Source organism: Oryza brachyantha, chromosome 1, assembly GCF_000231095.2.
Source record: "Oryza brachyantha chromosome 1, ObraRS2, whole genome shotgun sequence".
NCBI lineage: Eukaryota > Viridiplantae > Streptophyta > Magnoliopsida > Poales > Poaceae > Oryza > Oryza brachyantha.
The window spans coordinates 6,224,781-6,249,046 of NC_023163.2; the positions used below are offsets into that span (position 1 = coordinate 6,224,781).

The 24,266-nt window shown below is 43.3% G+C and overlaps 1 protein-coding gene and 1 pseudogene across 1 annotated transcript; both read right to left on the reverse strand.

Annotated features, from left to right (window-relative positions):
* Positions 1-8,972: 8,972 nt before the first annotated feature.
* On the reverse strand, positions 8,973-11,874 carry LOC102709978. The gene is made up of 2 exons (XM_040519948.1): positions 10,697-11,874; positions 8,973-9,707 (listed from the first exon to the last, which is right to left on the reverse strand). Exons 1-2 carry the CDS (start codon positions 11,805-11,807, stop codon positions 9,316-9,318), a joined length of 1,503 nt encoding a protein of 500 aa, XP_040375882.1. The 5' UTR covers positions 11,808-11,874; the 3' UTR covers positions 8,973-9,315.
* Positions 11,875-14,770: 2,896 nt separating this feature from the next.
* Positions 14,771-23,669, reverse strand: LOC121055944 (annotated as a pseudogene).
* Between the last annotated feature and the right edge of the window lie 597 nt (positions 23,670-24,266).

A 24,266-nucleotide genomic window follows, 5' to 3' on the forward strand; every position in this document is an offset into this window, starting at 1 on the left:
ACGATTTCTCACATAACTGTATAATTAGTTTTTCAATTTATCTATGTTTAATACTCTATTTAGATGTCTAAAGATTCGATGTGATGTTTTTAGGTGAAAATTTTTGGGAAATAAACGGGGCCTTATTTCAGTAGAAATTTTTGTCTCAGATAATAACTTCACCTGAAAGCATGTAACCTAAGACCAAATACTTCAAACGAAGAGATGGATAAAAATAACGAAAGTTCCAACAAAACCGATCGACCAAACAATCGACCGATGGAACGAACAGATTTGTTTATACGCACCTGTGCAAAGTCAGGCATTTCGCGGCAATTGTTACCCGGTCCAATTAACAAAACGCATCATGTATTCATCTGCCAATATGTCTAAAGAAAATACTTGGAGCCACCTACCTGGTGGGTGATAAGTAATTCCTACTACTCCTAAATCCACAAGGCAATCTTCACATGTGCGTGTTCACGGCTCATAAAAACAGGGGTAAAGACAACTGACATGCCATTCAAATACGGGACTGTAATAACTCCATTGACGGTGATGATCGATGCGCCTTTCATCTTTCTCCGGATGGCCATATAAACTCAGCCAACCAAACATCTGTTGAGACTTGAGAGAATGAGAGACATGGTTAGATCAGCATCGGTGAAGCAATATGATCGCATACTCCTGTAGGAGCAAGTTGTTTGCAAATATAAATCACTGAGCAGAAAGGATTGGGCAAAGATGAACAAGTGCTAACCGGTAAGTTCTAACCGAGTCTGAAGCTTTGTTCAGACAGTAACTCAGTTGGGCGGTGCGTGCGTTCTGTAAGCATCAACGGTACCAACATCGCAAATGACAGCCGAAAAAGGGGGAAATTATCCTACTACGTGAGTTGCAATCTAATACTTCAACTCTAGTGAGCAATTTTCCAGTTCATCAAAAAATATCTCGAAGTATCGATATCTCGCGGTACCAAATTGTTTCTGATCATTAGATCTAACAACACACATCCTACTCAGCTAGATCCAATGATGAGAAATGATTTGGTACCTCGAGATATTTTTTGTTGGACCAGAGCAAATCTCTTGTCTAATAGTTGATCTTGATCAGTAATCCGGTTAATGCTCCCAAGCAGGAGTACAAACTATATGGTTACTTACTCCTGTAGGAGCCAGTTGTTTGCAAATAAAAATCACTGAGCAGAAAGGATTGGACAGGATGAACAAGTGCTAAGCAGTAATTTCAGAGAGTAGCTCAGTTGGGCCTTGCGTGCGTTCTGTGAGCATCAACAGTACAAACAGCACAAATGGCAGCCGAAAAAAGGGGGAAGTTATCCTACTGTTCGAGTTGCAATCCGGTATTTCAACTCCAGTCTATCTAATAGTTGATCAGCGATCCGGTTAATGCTCCCAAGCAGGAGTAAGTTGTAATATCTGTCATAAGATCAGATGCTGTGCTTCCTAATGCGTCTGAAACAGTGCTATTGATCATAGAACAATACATTTGTTCTCGAGATCTTCTGGGAATAAGCACGGTTTGCTTCTAAGTACATACATAGACCTTAACAAATTTATCGGGACAAACTTAAATAAATGATACTAATATACCATAGAGGTGTTCTGAAGCTAAACAAATGTCTCTGATCCCTTAACCAAATTCAGAATATCAAGCTCGGGAAAAAAAATTACCAATGCAACTACGAAACTGAGAGATTGGCAGACAAATCATACTATCCTGTTTAGAAGCATGACAGACTATAATAAGTCCTTTCAAATCAATTTTATTAAGCAGTGTGTCTGAAAACAGTGCTACTGATCATATTTGTCATTCTGGACAAACATTTTAACTTATTTCCTTTTGTAATTTGTCCTAAACGTCAATTAAATATGTACGGAGGGAGTATTAAGTACTTCGGGCAACAACCACGGTATGCTTCTAAGTACATATATGGTCCTTAACAATCTATCGGGACAAATCTGGCAGCTGTTTAGTTGCAGCCATAATTATAACAAGACTATCTGTCAACAAATTAGCTACTACGTAGGTCACATATATGAATAGCTCAAAAAAGTATAGCAAGATTTTCATTAGTTTTGCTATGGTGCGGCTAAGAATTTAATAACCATACTTTAGGCAAGTGTGACAATACGTGCCAAGGTTATGTGGCAACCAAACGACCCCTTAATTATACACTAATGCCATACATATGTTCTGAAGCTAAGCAGATTTGACTAATCCCTGGTCCAGTTCAGAATGGGCTCGTTCGCAAAGGCACTCCCATGTCGGGATGCAGCTAATCACCCGAGAAACGTTATTAGAATATGATTAATTAAGTATTATCTATTTTAAATTTGAAAAATAAAATAATATGATTTTTTAAATAACTTTCGTATAAACGTTTTTAGAAAAAAAAATACCGTTTAGTAGTTTGAAAAGCGTGCACATGAAAAAAAAGAGGAATAGATTAGTCCGATGACCCTCCTGCGAACGCGCCCAATATGAAGTTTGGAAAAAAAAAGGGAACAATGCAACTATGAAAAAGAATATTTTTAAAGCAAGACGTATGAATTATATTTGTCCTGTTTACAAGCATGACAAATTATAATAGGCTGTGCAAAAATGTAGCGAAGCACATAACACATGGCAAAATTGACTAGTTTATGTCATATTTTTTTAAATCAAATGCACAAACAACAAAGGCAGAGCAGCTTAGCTTGAGAAAATGATTCTAACCTCTTGAGAGAATGTATCATCGTCATTTGTCTAACATTTAAATAGTTCTAAAAAATTAACAAGATATATCACTCTATAAAATATATAAGTACAAATATAAGTTTTGTCGGTTATAACATTTTTTAGGAAAAAAGTAAATTGCACTTTGGCCTTCATGTTGTTACCCAAATTTCAATTTGGATTATCTTTAAACCTATATTTTATTTTAGACTAGATAAATTTAACATTTCCGCGGTTCAGACCACCCCTAGTGAATTTGTGTATGCATCCATGACCTAAAATACATCAGCTTTGGCATCTATGTGCAGTCCATATTTAGCAAAAAAGAAGATTACATATGATGAGAAAAGTTGTTCATTATGGTACAAACCATAACAATAGTAACTTTATACAATCCAAAGTGAAAGTTATATTTTTGGTGGTGTAAAGTAAGAGGTTTTTTAACTTTCTTAAAAAAGTATCGCAAGATACCATATTTTTGGTGTAAAAATTTAATACCTTAAGATACAATGTAATTTGAGATACCAAAATTTTACACTAAATTATTTTGTATTTCAAGGTACTTTTCAAGAATGGTAAAAAACCCTTAAAGTAAACTTGGATAATAAAATATGCCCAAAGTATAATTAACTCAAAATTTTAAACTATTACTGCTATGCTCATGTTTAACATCATACTCCCTCCGTTTCACAATGTAAGACTTTCTTGCCTAGATTCATATAGATGCTAATGAATTTAGTTATATATATTCATCAATCGGTGATTTTAGGTAAGGCTAGAAACTTTTACAATATGAAACGTATGTAGTATTTGTTAATTTCATTATAACGGGTAGAAGTCATATTTCATTTCGACTGTGTTGTGCAGTGATATATCTCATATGAATATGTCTTAATATTTTTCTAAAATTTTATCAACTAACTTAGATAACATGCGATAGACGAGAGGATGGGTTTATAAGGATTCCCGCTAGCTTAAAATGCATTCAAGCAAGAAGTAGGCAACAAACATACCGTCGTCAACATCCCGGGGAAGCAGCGTCGGCGAGGCGGTGACATCTTCATATCCACAGCGGAAGATTATAATGTGCTGCTTCTGTCGCCCCAGGCATCGGCGAAGTTAAACAGTATAACTTTACAAATATGTAAATTCAACTTTTATAAGTTGTAGAAAAAAAACTAAGTCTACGCATATTCATAATTGTTTTTGTTATTTTTGCTATAACTTGTAGAAGTTAAATTTAAACTTGCATGTTGGTGGAATGATATAACTCATGTCAAACTATCTTGTCAAATTTTTTCATATTTTTGGATGACTATTTAGATGACATGCAAGTAATGAGTGTAGTGTATATAGACTCGTGTGTTAAAAAACTTCTTCCCCGTCGAGCGTCCGAGCCGGCAGCGTTGTCATGCGGGTCTGAGTGCGGTCGATCGATTTGCACGTACCTTAGTTCTTGCGCCGTCGATGCAGCGGCGCCTGTCAATGCCCGTCGACGGCGGGAAACGGCCGGGTGCCTCCCCCGCGACGGGGACCACACAGCTCCGGGGCCCGGCCCGGGGAGACGACGTACGTACGTAGCGCAGCGCAGCACCGGCGTGGGGCGGCGCGCCCGGCGATCGGGATCGCAAGCGGAGGTGGCCGTGGGAGAGATCCACAAGAGCTCGCTGGACAGCGTTCGGCGACCCTGCAGGAGTCGACAGTGCGGCTCACCACGCCGCGTCACAGAGGAGTTGTTGATTAACTTGTTGTTCTCGACGTCCTCTCGTCGATCATCGGCTGGCGCACGTACGAGAGGGTCGTGCGGCTGCCAGTCGTGGAGGTGGGCTGGCGCAGACGAGGAGGAGGCCCGAGGGGTCGTCGGCAGTGACGATGGCTGCACGGCGGCAACGGCTGCCGTATGTACTTGCTCTCCGGGACGACGAAGCCGTGGCCCACGACGATGACGGTGGAGACGCTTGCCAGATTGAGATTGAGCAACCCGACGTCGAGACCCCTACGTACCCTACCGGGTGATCCGGCGTGGACGTACGGTCCACCGCTAGGATCGATGGCCACCGCCGCCGCAGCATCGTCGTCGTCTGCTTTCGACATGGCCGGCCGGCCGGACTGCCGGAGCACGTGACGCAGCCGAGGCGTGAGTTGATTGGTGAGGTCATTGACTTATATGAGGCAATTGTTGGGCTTTCTTGTCGGCCCAAGGAGTTGTGCTCCTCAAGCTGCAGAGTGGACGTAAGGGGGAATAATAGACCTAACTTTTTCTATATTACATTTAATCATTTATGTCTTGGGGTTTAAAATATGATGTGCTGAAATTTTTATAAATTTTTATGCTAAAGATATTTAAAGGTTTAATAAAGTTGTGAAAGGACCCAAGAGCATTGACCCATTATTACCCCTAGAAATCACTTTAAAACATATATAACAAAATTTTATGAAGACCCTCGCTACTTTATTTTATTTCAATGCATTCAATTAATTGAAGATAACGTAAGTCTTGCGTCGCCTACTCTGGACTGTTCAGAAAATTATATTGCATTCAATTAGATATTTTAAATTTACTAAAATTTTAGTTGACGATTGCTATTTCTTTTTTTTATCAGTTCTTCTCCTACTCTGGATGTTATTCAAAAAAAAGTCCTTTTTATTCAGATCATTACGTTCCAGTATATATCAGTCCCGTAACATCCAGTGATACTACCGGTGATTTTTTTTTGTTTCCTCCAATATAATAAAATACTTTCTATCCTTGTTATTTAGATTCATTTATAATGAATATATATAATTTGTACTTTATTAGTATGTATGTGAATGTGAATCTAGGTGTAGCTAGAAATTCCTATGTTGTGATTTGTGGAACAGGGCGAGCAGTTGAAGTAACTAGCTAGGGTGACATCAACCTAACATTACAAACGTTTTTGTACTACTACCATATGCGACTTTCCAACAACATGGACAGTGTAAAACATTCCTTCTGGAATCGCGTGGCGAGATCACCGTGGATATGGCGTCGCCAGGGGAATTTTTTATTTTTAAAACTTTTTTAATAAATAATTTTATTACTAAATAGCGTAGCCAAAAGGTTTATACGGTGAAAATATTTTCTCTCAAGTTTTAGTAATAAAATTATTTATTAAAAAGATTTAAAAATAAGAAAAATTCTCGCCAGGGATGGCCACGTGGACAATGTAAGTATGTAACTATGGCCCCCCTGCCATATCGATCGTGGGTGAAGCTAGATCGAAGAGAATAGCATTAGCTTAGCAGTGTCCTTTCAATACTGTTCTACATAAATTAAGTTTGACACGTAAAACTACTTTGAACAAGCAACTTTTATGTATTCATATGTTGAATTAACCTAAGTATATACAATAAGGAAATTTTGAGTACTCCACTCCACGTTCTTTTTTGTCCGTTCATTGCCCATCAATCCTGCGACTGACATTTATCTTACCCCATTAGAGGTAATAGATCACAAAATAGGAAATAAATGAATTATATTGAACGGTTGAACCTTCTGTACAAAGATTGCTGATTGCTGCTTATAAAAATGTATAAATGAAAAGACTTTTTATTTGCCATATTTTCGTATTTGGATTACAACATGCAAAAAAGTGCTTTTCAATTCAGTAGATATACATATAGGTCTACTACATATATATTGAATATGAATAAAATTAAAACTCTATGATCAAAATCTCATAAAATTCCTATTGATATTACAAATTAAGAATTCAGATATAAAGCATTTTTAAAACCTATAAAGATTTAAAGTTTTGAATTGTATTTCATTTTTTCTTTCACATATCTAGAATTTGAAAGTTTAAACCAATCATGTATTTGTTTTAAGTACAAAATATAATAAACTTGGTTTGAATTTCGCAACTTCCTTCTGTAGTCATATTCAAATGAACAAAATTATTTAAATAATGTGTTACTTTATTTACTCACTATTTTCGTGCATGTGTCACTCAATCAATAAAGACTTATTTATGGTCATTAGTTCTTTTGCTTCTTGCTCCAATTTATTAATAATAAGGTGAAAATAATTTTTAATCAAATAAACAATCAATGGCTAGGCTTTGGTGTTTGTTCTTACCACCAAGAGGTAAGAGAGAGCACCCAAAAAGGGTTTTATATAATATCATGCATTGATAATTATGTGACACTGATATAGTGATGGGGCCGATCGACAGAATTTATTAAGGATGTGTTTAATTACCCACATAATATTCGTCATGGATTGTATCTATGAAGATGGCTCAAGTGATCCTGGTGCGCACAAACAATGTTTAGATGTTTGGTTTCTCGTATTTAGCTAGTCAGACTTGGTACAGAAATTGTTTGGTTGCATGCATTTAGCCTAGCTGCATTTTTTGGAGCCAATACGAGGTAGCCACATTGACTGTTTTTAGCACGTCTCGGCCAGGCTCGTGAGAAACAAACTCCAATTATGTTTTCGCGCAGCTAGACGCACACTTCAATTTTGCAAGGCATGAGACAGGCTCACAGCTCTGCTCACACAAGCAAACGTGCGTACCCTGCACGCGCATAGCTAGGCCAACGTTGCATGCAAGGCATCAAACATGTCCTAAAATATTAGTAGCTATATCATAGTGTAAAGTTTATTAAATTTTGCACTAAAATATTAGTAGATAGAGGTACATCTTAGAGACGGTAAAATTCCTTTTAATTGAACCATCTCTGCGAGCCATTACCAACGATGTAGAAAACGTGCAGATACAACCAATACCGTAAGCAAACCATCACAAACGACGCGACGATCTCCGAGGCGCTTGCACGTGCACCACGAGGCTTCGTCATCTCCGTCATGCTGCGCCACCCGAGAAGCCCAACCGCAGCGGCATCTACTGCCAACACGATGCCGGTGACGGCGACGAGCTTGATGTCCAACGCGGTTGCCTGCCATGCCGCCGCCATGACGAATCGGGAGTGCCACGCAACGGCCACGGGCGCTGAGACGTAGCACCACCGGAGCTGCTCTGGCATGTGGTTCGCCGGATAAGGGTACGTGTCCCGGAAGTACAAGAGGCACGTCGGGAGCGCGAAGTAGGCGGCGGCGTAGGAGACACCTGTGAAGGACACGCCGCCGACCACAACGCCGCCGCCGACCGCGCACGCAGCCGACACGGCCACCGCAAACCGAGTCTTGGCCTCGCCAACCGCGTGCCGGTCGTCAGCGGCGGCGGCGGCGGCGGCGTCAGGGCCGTCGGACCCGGGCTCAGGCTTTTGCATCCGCCTCAGTGCTTTTTCATAACTTCCTCGTGCTGTCCCTTCCTGTGGTTAAAGCCACGGCGATGGTGCCACCCTCCGTGAGGCACCACGCGAGCGACAAGATGGCGGCTGCGTCGGCGACCTAGACGGCGCAGGTGGTGAAGGCGAGGTCGCCGCCGGCTCTTCCTTGGCTGAGCACCGTCAGGACGGCGACGGAGAGCGCGACCGGAGTGGCCGTGCCGCACGCGAGAATCGACAGCGGCGTGAGGTCGATCGGGTTCCGTGGCCGCAGGAACTCGAGCGCGTAGACGGAGAACAGGAGCAGGAAGAGGAGCGCGCCGTAGCCGAGCACGAACGCGGTCGCCAGAGCCGACGGAGCGCCGGCCGGGTAGGCCACCGCGGCGCCGAAGGCCGCGTAGGCCATCGACGCCGCCAGCGCGATGTGGACCACGGTCTTGAAACGAAGTCCCATCGTCTCTTTGGGTTTCTCGATCAATCGTGCATGCGTAGGGCAAAAAGAAGCAACCATATGCACGCTTATATAGGAATCAGGAGCGTATCTTTCAATTAGGAAGGCCGCGTTGTTCGTTAGGTTTAGTAACCAGAACGAGAAACTAACGAATTGGAGCAATTATATAGTCATTTACTAGCTACTGAGAGGTATCAAAATTTTAACCTTTTATCTAAGTACCAAGAGATACCTCTTGTTATCTTCTCTAGAATGGTAAAAAATTGCTCAAGGAATTAATATACGATTAATTAATAGTTGCATGACCATAAAAATAGTTTGATTTCGTTTTCTAAAGCAACTCTTTTATACACGTTTAACTGTTTGAAAAACATGTATGTAAAAATGAAAAAATATAACTCGGCCGCAATCGGTTTGACGTGATATACTCGTAGACGCCACCAATTCGATCACCGGTTACATCTCGGTCAAAAGGAACAGAAAACGCGCGCCGTCAGGATTAAGATATCGAGACGAAAAATATCTGAAAATTTATAAGGAGTAAGGACACTCATGTTCTACAAGATAGCATTCGATCTCAGAACAAAATCTGTCAGGAGAATGCCAAATAAGCAGAGATAGCATATGGCAGATCGATGTCATGGACCAACTTAGTTGATTTAACCGAGAGGAACAGAGGATATCAACTCCAGATACGAAAGCACTTAAGGTGCTCCCACATGAGCTTCCATGTACACAGAGTATGTCTTGCTCCTGCTGCGATCAGGCTAGTCGCACTAATATGCAGCGGATCTCATCGCCAATTGTCCCAATACAGGCCAAGATCAAGATCAACGAAGAACGATGCTTTGAAAGTCGACTCCAATTCCAAAACCAAGACTCTTCTGGCCGGCCCCTCACACACAACAGCAGGCGCAACTGGGCGGCGAAGGGCGAGACAGCCACAGATCGTTACAACCCTTGTGGAACTTATGCCCGCACGGCAGCACGCTGAGGACTTCGTCCGGTGTCATTGGCTGCACGCAGAGGGGGCATTCTTCCTCGTCCGTCCTCACCAGCCCGGCGCCGTCTACGATGTGGCAACGCTCGAAAGGAATCTGTGAGCTGGGAGCCTTGGGCGGATTGGCACTCATCATCATGGCCTGTGCCGGCCATTTGCTGTGCACTATGTGATTTCTCTGGAGTGGGGCATCTCCCAGGATCGACGACGATGCCCAGGATTCGTGTATTGGTGCAGCCGGGACCCCCCGGGTCAGTGGAGGACGAACGGGGTCGATAGGAGTTTCATCTTCAAAACGAGCGAACAATGATGCAGTCACATACTCACATATGGAAACTTAGGGCGCCTTTCAATCACAAGAATGAAAAAAACGGAGGAACATAATAAAACATATGATTCTGACAGGAATGTATGTGTAAAACAGAAGATTGCAAACATAGAAAAAACGTAGAAATAACCGTTTGATTGGACCACAGGAAAAACACAGGAAAATTCGAGTAAAGATAAAGACTCATATGATTTTTTTCTGTCTGTTAAATTTCCTTCAAAACTTATATGGGAAGAGATATTCCATAGGAATTTCATAGGGTTCATTCCTTTGATTCAAAGGATTTCGTAGAAAAAATTCCTATAGAAATATTCTTTTAATCAAAGGGGCCTTAATTTGTTCATAGGTTGTACGTAGTTTGTCAAAGCAAGAAGAAGCTATTACTCATCTGCATTCCTAGAAGGGACTATTGATTAACAGAATTGCTTCATAAGGCATTTAGCTATACATGCACGTGTGGAGTTTACTCCAATCCTGTAGACTGGAAATGATAAATTTATGGAAGTTCAAGCAAGCATGTATATGCAGCATTCAGAATGAGGTGCACTAGCCTTGAAACTGTTTATGGGCCCATCCCTTAATTCAGGTTTAAACTGACCCTGGGATCGACAGTAACAACTGTTTATGCAGGTGTGAAGCGTCTTGAACAGAATATCATGCGACAAATTCATATACTGACAAATTCCACAGTAAAAAAATGCGAGAAGAAGATCATCCAGAATATCATGAACAGAGGGCATTATTGATATCAGTCATGTTATACTGGCAGATTGCACAGTAAGAAATGCAAATATGGAATTTTCGTATAAGAACACAGGATCATGAGCATTACTCCCAGAGCATATGGACAACAAAATCTAGTGTAATTTAAAATGGGAAAACAACATGCATGGACGGAGCAACACACCAAAACTAAGAACATTATGCAGTTGCGAATTTCGATACGTACCAGAATCTGGAATGGACGACATCTTCCAGGCACGGACGAACTGCGACGAGTGGTATGCCATCGGTGGGTGAAGCATCGCGAAGAACTGCCACTCGAGGACCCTGCGCAAGCGCACGTCCACAGCGAAGAGACGGGAGTGCAGGAAGAAGTAGACCACGTCGCCGGGGTGCTCCGGATGGATGAGCGCCACCGCGGGGACCAACGGCGGCAGATTTGTACCGCGATACACCTCGTCGGCCCAGATCGCCTCGAAGGGCGCCTCGCAGTCGAGATGCCATGTCCCGGCGTGCTGATCAATCAGCGTCCACATGCTGACAATCGGGTCGCCGTCGCGCTCGTCGATCTGCACGTACCGCAGCCGGCCGGCGCTCACCCCCACGGAGCGGCTCTTCTCGAGGTCCACCGCGCCCGCTGGAAGCTCGCAGCCCTCCGGGAGCGGGACGTAGAGCAGGTCCCCATGGTGGCGGTGGGGGAGGTCGCAGGTGAGGAGGCCGTAGGAGAGGTCCACCCACCAGAGCCTCTCCTGGTGTGAGACCACGCCGTTGCCTCCCCATGGCCGGTCGTGCGGCGGGTAGGTGAGCTTCTCGTCGGTCCAGGCACCGGAATCTGAGGAGTACAAGATGAGCGTGGCGGTGCCGGTCGTGGGCGCGGGCTGGAGCTCGGCGACGTAGTAGCCCGTGGAGTAGCCGAGGAGGCCGGCGTTGCCTGGATGGCCAATCGGGCGGTCGGGGTCGCGGATGCGGGAGGCCACCCCGGTGGTCGCGCTGCAGACGAAGTAAGCCTTGGGGAAGCCGTGGTGCTCGCCGAGCGGGCCAGGGTGGAAGCTGTCGAGGTAGGGCGGTCGCGAGTGTCCCAGGGTGGCGTAGAGGAGGAGGCGGCCGTGCTGATCGACGGCGGCGACGTACGGGTGGTTGTCGGTGGCCTTGCGGTCGGGGGCGATGCGGCGCGCCACCGTGAGGCGGGAGGCGCGCGGAGCGGCCGTCAAGTAGAGATGGACGTCGACTCCGGGTGGGAGGTTCACCTCGTCGTACACCACATGCGGGATGCAGGGGAGGATGGCCCATCGCTCCAGCGCCGCCCTCTGCGCCCCCTCCGCCGCCGCCATCTCCATGGACGCGCGCGCTTACTCGAGATGTTTTGAGTTGGTACTCGGCTACTCGATCGCCTCGTTGCTGCTGATCGAGTTGAGAATGGGGATAAAGCTTGAAGCCAACTTGGGCTTGCCTATATAGAGAGAGCTTGGGGCCAGGGCTGAAAGCCCATCTCGAGCCCAAAGGTCCAACAGCCCAACGCCAGACCAACAGTAAATATGCACATGAGCTCTCATCGTTTGGCTCTTGGGTTTAGGGTAATTTTGGAGTTAATCTTAGGTTATTTTAAAATGTTTACTTTTAAATTACTATGGACACACATATAAAAGTTTTATCTATATTTTTTTTCGGTTTTTTCAAACTAATGACATATAAAATATTTACTTCTATAGAACTGTAAAAAAGTTTCTGTATTAATTTGGTTAACCTAAAAATGACCAGCAAATAAATCAAAATGTTTCTATATATGAAATGGAACGAGTAGAAGTTAATGCAAAAAAATTAAACTATAACAAATAATAATTAAGTAAATAAGCGATATCGAAAAAAAAAGAACTAAAATAGGAGGCGTATAATGTGACGTCCAAACTGACCTGTGATCTTTTGAGTAATGGCTGATAAACTTTGAAAAAAAATGAACGAATTTTACTAGTTAAAATTTTATATATGCAATATGCTGAGGTTTAAAAGACGATGCTCTGAAAAAAAGATAACTACAAAAAAAACTAAAAATGAAGTTTCGAAATTCATTTTTGTAATGTGGTAAATAAGCTAACAAAGAGATGCTTTTCACAAATACCGACATTTCAATTCATGAACATACGACTGCGTGTTTGGGATTTTGATGTGGCTTCTTTGCAACGCAAAAGTTTTGCATAATTTATTTTATAAAAATTGTTCAAAATCCCCACGAACTTTCTCCGTTCCAAAGTTGGTCGCATCTTGCCACCGTGTAATTAAGAACTCACCTCGTGTGCCTTGGACACAATCTTTCTACCTTTCATGAATAAAAACATCATAATATATTACCATACTTGTTTGCACCTAGCCGGAATTCTGAATACAACTGCAGTGAACAGACCGTACTCCCTTCACCCCAAAATATGTTGACACATCTCACACATATTGGTTAAGAGAAAAAAAAAATAAAAACTAAAGTGATGAAAGTGAGAGTGTGAGAAGTAACACTCTATACTTATATTCTGATACAAATTTCAAACACTAACGGTGCTTATACGTACTATGGCATATGGGATGGATGAAGTGGAATTAGCTAACGGATATGCAATCACGCTGGAATCTTTACGTGGCTAACCGTCAATAAAGAAATTTTAAGGTTATTGATATAGTACATAGAGCTAGGTATCGAATTTTCTATATCTCTAGTTTCCTTTTCATAAATGGTACTCTTGTTAAGGTTATTGATATAGTACAAGAAAAACTCTGGTTAATAACCCTTAGGAGTGATTGACAAATAATATATTTATAAACGAAAAATAATTTATAAATAAAATTTTTATATACATATTTTTAGTGCACTTAAAAAACCCTTAAAAAGCATAAGACAAAAGAGACACGGGTTTCTACTAGAGGATGTGAATCCCTCCTCACTATCACCATCAGCCAAAGCAACCAGCGCATGCCATCGGTTACCATTTGTCAAGCATGCACCACCATTCGTCCAGCACCCACCACGACGGTGTTGCTACCATCGTTTGCACTTTGGGCGCACCGAGTCTCCTCAGCGCAGCTAAAACGAAGAAAATCATTAGTATATGATTGATTGAGTATTAGTTTTTGTAAATTTAAAAATAAGTTAATCTGATTTTTTGAAACAACCTTTATATAAAACTTTTTTTAAAAAAATACACCGTTTGAGAAGCGTGCGTATGGAAAAGAGAAAACATTTTCATCCGTTGGTCGGTTGCGAACGCGCCCTTTGCGAAGCATCGAGCGCGTAGGCGGAGAACGGGAGCGTTAGGGATGGCGACGGACAGCGCGGCGGGGGTGACCGCGCGCGGTGCACGCCCGGACCGATCGACAGCGGCGCAGTGCCCGCGAGACCGAGAGTTCCAGTACGGAGAACGGGAGCAGGAAGAGGAGCGCGCCGTAGCCGACCACGAAATTACGCGCTTCGCCGGAGCCGCTGGAGCGCCGGCCGGGTAGGCCACCGGCCCACTGCGCGGCGCCGAACGCCGGACGCCGCGTACGTAGGCCACCGACGCCGCCACCGCCAGCGCGTGATGTGCACCACGGTCTGTAAGGTTTTGCACGTCGCGTCGTTTGCGCACGGATCGAATCGGCGAAGGAAAACGTACGAGGCCCGGACGGATCCCCATCTCCGTGCATCATTCGAAACAGAAAGTCTGATCGTTTTAATAGTGAACTCTAACAAATAAATTTAACAAAATTTGATGAGATGCTTGCTATACCTTTCGATGATTGATGATTAACATGAATCAATTGAGTGAATGCAACCAAGAAGAATGTACAAAACCATACAGAAGATCAAATCAGCATTCATGCTTGGTGGTGCATTGAACGCCGCTGCATCTCTCCGTCTCGACAAGTTCTCGCATTCAGAGATATATATGATCATGAGATATCAACCCAGGACATATAGAGCTAGCTCCTAAAACAAACATCAATGGCAAATTGTAGACTTTGTAGTCATCGACACAACATATCGTTGTTGCTGACTGGGGTTTCATATTTTGCACAACTAGTGAATTACAGAGTGCCACCTACTCGTGTTGCAGTTACTGTTTGTTTACCAAGATATCACAAGTTTACCACCACTGAGTTCTACCACTATGATCTGTCACCCAACAACTCAACTACACATAAGCGATATGTAGAAGATGCCATTACATAGAACCTCTTTAACAGGCGCAAAATTAGCAAAATTCCTACTCGTTTACTAGCAAAGGTCCCATAAGGCAAAAATCACCTGATAACTTAGACATAGATTGGCTAATGTATCTCATGCTGTCACGTCAGGAGATGCTAGGGATGATGGTGAAGGATCCTCTTCAGTGAGACTTGGTTCATATCCATCTTTAGACACACCTTCAACGAGACAATATTAGTCAAAAGTTAGAACATATATAGTAGTTTGATTTGAAGCATGAAATGAATCAAGGGAATATAATACTATGATCAAGAAAGTGCGAGACTATTCTTGGAGACATGAAGATAACAGAGGAATAATTTAAAAAGTTCATTGCATAAATTTAAAAGCTGCTTGTTCTGGGTTATTCTCAGGGGAGAGGTATTACTGACAAGACAACTAACATCTTTGTCATGAACTAACAGAAAGAACTTTTCAAGCGCAGACATGGAAAGATGCAGTCATTTGACTTCACCATCTATTAACACGTTGGCATATCAAATGTCCTTTAACAATGCTACTTCAAGAGGCATGTACCATTCTCGGTGGGGCTTTTTGTCAAAGTCTACACATACCTACATGAAAAGGACACCTATCTGAACCGAAGGTGCTCAGCTGCTAAGATCATTTTAACGTGCTAGCGAGTTCCTATCTCCGTTTCAGTGTGAGATTTTCTAAAATTATCTAGAACTCTAGATTTATATAGATGTTAATGAATTGATACATATATACAAATAGTATATGCTGATTTATAGATAAATCTAGTCATAACTAAAAATACTTATAATTGTGCTAGATTAGTTACATAACATATGTTGGTTTTATACATACTAAGCAAGTGAGCATCCACTGAAGATTGCAAGACCATAAACCAACTTCCTTAAGAAATTGAAGATTTAAAAGCTAGAGAAGGGAGACTATATAAGTACCTGCTAGCTAACAGCCTAACATCACAACAAACTGTTATATGAACACAAAATTGTGTTGTCAAAAAATGTCCAAGCAGCATGAGATGTGCTCACAGTACATAATACCACAACCATGCATTTACAAAATTATAAGAGTAATGCCAAATGAAAGAAAATAACTTCATTATGCCAATGAAAATAAATTCTTGTGCTAAAACAAGTAAATATACTATGAATAGAAAGCAATACAGTTTGCTTGCACACTCCATTAAAAAAAGTACATCAGTAGCCTAGAAAAGGCCCTCTATGCAGGATGTAACAAGGCAGTCAATATCACCCAGTAGGAACGGATAGTAGCACGGGAAAGTGTTTTAAACTCCTAGGGAGACGTCCCCTCATCTATTGCATGTCATCTAAATAGTTATCAAAAAACTTTAAAAAAATTACAAACATGCAAGTTCCTCTACAATACATAACAAAAACAACAAATATATGATTGTGAGTCTACGTATGCTATTTAGAGTTTAATTTGTTATTTTTATTATGGATTATAGAAATAATATTTTAACTTGCATGTTTGCGTAGTGATATATGCCATATTAATCTATCTTCACAATTTTTTCAATTTTTTTAATAACTATTTAGATAGCATATAATATATGAGGAGACGTCCCCTCAGAGAGTTTAAAATTCACTCTCATACTAGCACACAAAATGTGAGCTTTGATAGAACAATTTTTTTGAAAAAACATAACAAGTTTAGCACTAGTTCTAGTGGCACCAAGAAAAATGTGAGAAAATATATGAAAGATGAACTGCATACTTAATATGTTTTTGCTAAAACATTAAGCTACTGCTGCATTGGGCACGCTTTTAGTGGTGCATTAAACTGAAAGGAACGATAGTTACATGGCCATATGGGTTTATCTATATCTGGTAAGAAAAGTTATCTTTTTAAAACCTTGAATATTAAAAACCTACAACATTGAAGAATATTCGAGTACTTGCTAAACTAGTATCACTGCAATCTGCTCTCAAGACAAAATAGTAAAGTTGTTAGAAATCCAAGAAATGTTATCTTGGACATATGCAACCGAAAGAGAAATGGGACATGCAAACCAAGCATCCTATCCTACCGAGCAAAGATAATTGATCATCACGCTTTTTCATTCCCGGGAAAAAAATTACAACGTGCTAAGGTCTTTGATTGATAAGAAATATTTACATGGAGACAATTAGACAAACATGCAAGGTCAATAGCATCTCGTCCTATCGGGTACCTCCGGTATCTAACAAAATTTGGCAACTTCCATTCCAGCAAGCATATAATTTCAAACGTTATATACACACCACACACACACACACATATGTGTGTTTGTGTGTGTGTGTGTGTACAGCCATACGAGACCTAAAACCTTGCAATATCCAAAAATGGCTATGGCGTTCAAGGAGAACAAACAAATGCATAAATAGCACACAGGAGTATATGACTATATATATATATCACGAGTATCACAGTAGCATGCGAAGTGCGAGCTTGTGATACCTGAAGTAAGTGCAGTGGGCAGCTCCCAAGCGAGAGACAATATTGCTAGGTGGTTCGATAAGCTCGTATTTGTCACACTCGACAACACTCTTCACGCGCATGTCGACACTGAAGAGGTGCTCCTCCATGAAGAAGTAGACCACGTCGGCGTTCTTGGGATGCACAAGTGCGAGCACCGGGGTCTTCTCCGTCAGCCCGGTCTGCTGGTAGCTCTCATCAGCCCAGATCTCATCAAAGCTAACATCAAACTCCGGCGTCCACTGCCCAGCCTCCGGCTCGGACAGCGTCCACATGCTGATCCTCGCTGCGCAGCAGTGGGGACTCTGGGCATTCCTCAGCATGGGCTCCACAGCAGGGGTGATCTCCACGAAACGAAGCTTCCCATCGCTCAGCTGAATGCAGCGGCGCTTGTCGGTCTCACCCCTCCCCCAAAAACCTTGCAAGGCAGCGTCTTTCCCTCCGGAAGCGGCACGAAGCGCAGCACCGGCATATCGTCGAACGGGTCACACGTGAGAAGGCCCCAGGTGAGATCGACCCACCAGAGTGTTAGAACCCTAACGATCAATCGAACACGACACAAACTTCACCGGAACTCTCGTCGGCGATTCAACTGAATCCATCGCCGCCGCCGCCTTTCTCCTATTATTCACAAGCCAACTGGCAAAGTTGTATGTGCTACAGTTTTAAAGGAGTCGAGCTCTTCCACGAGCCTCCAGAAGCTGGGCCGCCGACATGCAAGCCGACACATACACACGCACTGGTTACACGACCCATTCTGGCCCACTTACATGGGAATTAACATTACGTACGCGCTTGCTCCTTCCCGCCATTCCTTCCGTCTCTTGCCGAACAGCTCCATCTTCTTCAGGATCACCAGACAATGTCAGCTCCGGGTCCGTAACAAATTAACAATTGCCTCCCCTTCAAATTTGGATTGCCCCCAAGCCAAGGCTCGTGGAAAACGAGCACGAAGATCCAAGAAATCTTCCCACGTAGCATCCTCAGGCGATTCCTGCGACCACTTCACCAGAACTTGAGAGACAGCTGAATTACAGGACTTACGAATCTGAGCATCCAGAATGGCCACCGGAACTTTAGTAGTCTCCAAAGAAGTCGGTAAAACGGCAGGAACAATCTTGTCAACTCCACGGGCCAACTTCAACTGAGAAAAATGAAAAACTGGGTGAATGGAACTATGATCAGGAAGGTCTAGCCGATAAGCCGCCTTGCCAATTTGTTGCAGCACAGTAAAAGGACCAAAATACTTGAAGGACAATTTATGATTAGCTCGGGGGGCGACAGATGATTGCACATAGGGTTGTAGTTTTAAGAAAACCCGATCTCCTTTATGAAACTCCCTGAATGAACGAGATTTGTCAGCCTGATATTTCATCAATTGTTGAGCCTGATTCAGATGCTGTTGCAGGAGTGAGCCATGAACTTGCGTTCCGATAACCAATCATGAAGGTCAGGCACCACACAAGAATCCACTGATAGTCCCAACTGAGTAGGGTGATGGCCATACAGAACTTCAAAAGGAGTTTTATCCAAAGTTGAATGATAGCTAGTGTTATACCAATATTCTGCTAAATATAACCAGGAAGACCACATGGATGGACAAGCATGGATGAAACAACGCAGATAAGTCTCCAAACACTGATTTACCCTCTCCGTTTGTCCATCCGTCTAGGGATGATATGCTGTGCTCATATTGAGACTAGTACCAGCCTTTTGAAACAGCTGCTGCCAAAACTGACTGGTAATATCCTATCACGGTCAGAAATTAGAGCCAAAGGAATGCCATGAAGCTTAAAGACATTTTCCATATACACTTGGGCCACATCAGAAGCTGAAAATGGATGAGACAAAGGAACAAAATGGGCATACTTGAAAATTTATCCACCACTACCAAAATGCAGTTATAACACCTGGATTTGGGTAATCCTTCAATAAAATCCAGAGAAACTGTCTGCCAAGCACCAGCAGGTATGGTAAGGGGTTGAAGTAACCCAGGATACTTGTGTCTGTCCGGTTTAGCTTGCTGGCAAATATCACATTCATCAACCAAAGTTTTAACCATTTTTTTCATGCCAGGCCATACAAACAGACCCTTCACCCTTCTGTAAGTCACAGGAAAGCCAGAATGCCCCCCAATTGGGCTGTCATGTAAGGCATGGACAATTTTAGTCTGCAATTCACTATTATTACCCACCCAAATGCGGTTCTTATATTTTAAAATTCCATTGTGCAGAGAAAAATTTGGAATGGCTGCAGCATTTACTGCCAAGGCTGTCAGGAACTTAGTAGCTTGTGAATCCTCATTATACCCTTTGACAACATTAGTCAACCATGTTGGAGTGCAAACAGACAGAGAATTAACCTCCACTGAAGAACCATGACAGCATCTGGATAAGGAATCAGCTGCCAAATTTGTAGTGCCCTTCTTATAACAAATTTTAAATTGCAAACCCAACAATTTTGTGTATGCCTTGTGTTGCCAAGGAGTATGTAACCGCTGAGATGTAAAATGCATCAAACTTTTATGATCAGTTAATATCAAAAACTCAGCATGCTGTAAATAAGATCGTCAATGGTCAACTGCAAGCAGAATAGCTAAACACTCTTTTTCATAAGTAGAAAGCCCTTTTGTCATGGGTCCAAGAGACCGACTGATGAAGGCAATAGGATGGTTATCCTGAAGTAACACTGCTCCTATTCCTATCTCACTGGCATCAGTTTCAATAGAAAATTGCTTAGAAAAATCAGGAAGAGCCAATACTGGTGCTGTCACCAAAGCATTTTTCAAACTGGAAAAATGCTTGAGTAGCCCTGTCATCCCAATGAAAACCTTTACTTTTTCGCAACAGATTGGTCAATGGTTTACTAATGACACCAAAATTCTTGACAAACTTCCTGTAATAGCCAGCCAACCCCAAGAAGCCCCTCAATTGTTTCAGATTTTTCGGCACAGGCCAATCAACAACTGCCTTGACTTTCTCTGGATCAGTGGAAACTCCATGAACTCCAATGATATACCCCAAATAAAATAGCTGTTGTTGGCCAAACGAACACTTAGAAAGCTTAACCTTCCATTGGTGCTCATGTAATAACTGCAAAACATGCCTCAGATGAACAACATGGCTAGCTAAATCAGCACCGTAAATAAGGATATCATCAAAAAACACTAAGGCATATTTTTTGAGAACAGGTGACAAAGTATCATTCATAGCCTCTTGAAAAGTTGCTGGAGCTCCTGTCAAACCAAATGACATCACCTTGTACTCAAACTGACCAAAATGTGTTTGAAATGCTGTTTTAGGTTCCTCCCCCTTAACCAGTCCAATCTGATGATACCCTGCCCTCAAATCCAATTTAGAAAAATATTTAGCACCCGCAAGTTCGTCAAGCAATTCATCTATGACTGGTAAAGGATATTTCCTCTTGATAGTAATGTCATTTAACTGTCTGTAATCAATGCATAACCGCCAAGACCCATCTTTCTTTTTAACCAACAAGGCAGGAGAAGAGAAGGGGCTAGTGCTATGCTGAATTATTCCAGAGGATAACATTTCTGCCACTTGTCGTTCGATTTCATCTTTCTGGGCAGGATTGTACCTATATGGCTGAATGCTCACTGGCTTAGAACCCGGAAGTAAAGGAATCTGGTGATCACATAACCTCCTAGGTGGCAATTCTTTTGGCTCCTCAAACACACTCTGAAATTCAGATAACACCACTGAAATTGATTCCGAAACTGGTGTACTCTCCTGAACCGATACAGCCGACAATTGCACCATATGCATCAATGCTCCCATTTTGTTAAGTCTTTTCAACTGCAAATATGAAATTTGATCACGTTTGTCAGTTCTAGCTTGAATGCCACGAATATTAATGACCCCTTCATGCCAAAGAAATTGCATCCACTGTTCTTCCCAGTTAACTGTCATTTGTCCCAACTGCTGTAACCAATCCATTCCAAGTATTGCATCATAACCAAACAATGGTAAAACCTTAAAGTCATTCTGAAACTGATGACCCTGTAACCACCATTCACACTGTGCCAGATAGTGAGTGCAATTCATTTCACCTCCATCAGCCACTTTAACCATAACTGCAGCTGGCAACAATGTTAACCCCTTGAGTTGATCTGCCAATTGCTTATCCAAGAAAGAGTGTGTACTTCCAGAATCCACTAGAATCAACAACTCAATTCCTTGAAGCCAGCCCTTAACCCTGAAGGACTGAGCAGACACTGTACCATTGCAAGCATTAAGAGACAGATGCATTAAACAATCAGTCTGCTCTTCCAGGATAACATTCTCAGGTGATTCAGTTTCCTCCTGCACAATCTGCATCAACTCTTCCACTACATGTAACTAAACAGTGGAAGCACACTTGTGGTCACGGCCCCAACGTTCACCACAAGTGAAGCATAAACCCTTAGCTCGCCTATAAGCTTTTAATGCAGTGATCTTGTCATCTCTAGACTGAGTTCTAACAGGATCAACAGTTTTCTTATCATCCATGGAAGAAGTAGATCCTCTGAAATTCTGGGAATGAAATCCAGATTTCACTGCCCTAGGGACCAAAGCTGACTCAGCTCTTCTGAATGAAGTAGGTTTAGTTCCTTCAACTGCTTCTTCCTGCAATAAAGCCAGTGAACAAGCAGTGTCCAAATCCCGAGGTTTCTGCACCATAACCACAACCCGTATGTCCTGCTTCAAACCTTCAATAAACCTAGTCACAAAGTAACTAGGAGGTGCAGCTTCATCATAGGCCAACAATTGATGCATCACACTATCATAAATTTCCACATATTCTGAAACAGTGCTAGTCTGAATCAGATGAATCCATTGCCTAATAAGATTTTGGTGTCTATCCTTAGTAAACTTACTGCACATCCTTGCACATAATTCCTCCCAAGTCACACCAGACAACTGAGAACGAACCGACTGTAACCAAAAAGCAGCTAATCCAACGAATTGCAGCGTAGCCACCTTAACCCAATTAGCCGGATGCACACCATACACATCAAAAAATGACTCACAATTACTACGTCACATCTAAGGATTATCTCCATCAAACTGAGGACAAGACATAGGTGGAACCGAATAATTCATGGGAGATGCAAATAGCTGACCGTGATGAAAGCACGAGGTACTGACCGCACCAGAAGACGGTGAAACGAAAGGAGGAGAATCATACGTACTTTGATTCGTTCCAGATGGCTGATGCGGATTTGGAGAATGTTGGAGCAGATTTGCATCCAAGCTGTCCTGTATATCGGCTACCTTCTTGGTTAGATCCTGAACCGAAGCGCCCAGTTCATCGACCTTCTTCTCCACCAATGGAACCCGCGTCTCCAGCGCCTTCTTCAGAGCTTGGAAATCCGCATGACTCCGCTGCTCCATGGCCTCCCGCTTGTGCTCGGACTTATCCATCTTCTTCAACAGCAAATCAAGCTTGTCACCTTGCTCCATGATCGACTTCGCCTGCTTGGTGAAGTACCTTGGCTTCTCCAGGATGGAACGCTCAATGCCCGCTCTCCAAATCAGCCGAACCCGAGCAAGGGAGCAAAAGCTTTTGCGGAATCGATCAGAACAATCAACTCCCACCTTGCTCCAGGAATTTTTACCGGCCAACCGAGAGAATACGCGGGTTGTTGCGCTCTGATACCAACTTGTTAGAACCGTAACGATCAATCGAACACGACACGAACTTCACCGGAACTCTCGTTGTATGTGCTACAGTTTTAAAGGAGTCGAGCTCTTCCACAAGCTTCCAGAAGCTGGGCCACCGACATGCAAGCCGACACATACACACGCACTGGTCACACGGCCCATTCTGGCCCACTCACACGGGAATTAACATTACGCACGCGCTTGCTCCTTCCCGCCATTCCTTCCGTCTCTTGCCGAACAGCTCCATCCAGACAATGTCAGCTCCGGTCCGTAACACAGAGCTTCCCCTGGTGCGAGACCACGGTGTGGCTGCCCCACGGACGGCTCGGGAGCGGGTACTCGATGTTCTTCTCAGCCCACTCCCCTGTCTCCGACGAGAAGCAGAGCAGCGTGGCAACGTCTCCGCCGAAGATAGCCTGGAGCTCGGCGACCACGTACCTGCCGCCGCCGCCGGGTGCGACGGCGAGGCCGAGGTTACCCGGGTGGCTGATGGTCCCCTCGGGCTCGGGGAGGCGGAGAGCGGTGGCGGAGACGGCGTCGCAGACGAAGTAGCCCTTGACGAAGGGGCGCCACAGGAAGAGCTCGCGGCCGGGCATGTCGACGATGAGCGGGCCCGTGGGGCGGCCCTGCGAGGCGGAGAAGAGGAGGAGCCCCGAGGGGTCAGCGGCGAGCACGGAGGGGAAGTTCCTCGGCGTGGTGGGGTCCGGCGACACGCGCGGGGGCACGGTGAGGATGGTGACCCGCGGCGGCGCGGCGGGCGCGACGGAAAGGTCGGCGCCGCCGATCTCGGCGTCGGTGGCGGACACCCGCGGGATGGCGGCCAGGATGGCCCACGGCGACGCCGGCGAGGACGCCATCTCGAGGAGTCCAGTGGGGGAAACAGGAGCGACTGGCGTGAGTGGGGGTAGCGGCGAGGTGAGGCTAGGGTTTTGGGGACGCGGCGGGGCGAGGGGATTGGGTCGTGTCCGTACGAGTTTGGATTTGGATCGCTTCGCTACGCTTGTCGCGGACCAACGATTGTCGGAGTGTCCCTGCGCCCATCTTCTCCATTTCGTCTATATGTATGTTGGCTAAAATTTAAGCTTTGGTTTTTAATCGTTAAGAATATATATATATATATATGTTTTATTTATAAATTATTTATAGTTTATAAATATATCATTTGATTTTTTTTAAATAATCACCCCTAAATCGCTCGTACTCGCAATACGGGCGTACAGCTGTCTCACTGTCAAACTCTTTCATGAGAGAAGGTATAATATTAGACTATAAGCAAGTTATAAGTATATTTTAAAGAGATAGGAGGGGGAAGAAAAGAGAGGTGGGATACTAATTTGTAGCTAGCTACAACATGGGCTCTAAAACATATTATGTGTATGACAAATGAGACATGATAGTATATGTTTTATAGATAACTATTATTTGAATTGGTTATTAGATTGACTATAGATGAA

Bases quoted from the DNA above. Each gene is read 5' to 3' on its own strand.
- LOC102709978 (XM_040519948.1), bottom strand. From the start codon at position 11,807: ATGGAGATGGCGGCGGCGGAGGGGGCGCAGAGGGCGGCGCTGGAGCGA. The intron at 9,708-10,696 runs GTACGTATCGAA...CTCGTTTTGAAG, and splicing joins GTCGTCCATTCCAGATTCTG to ATGAAACTCCTATCGACCCC.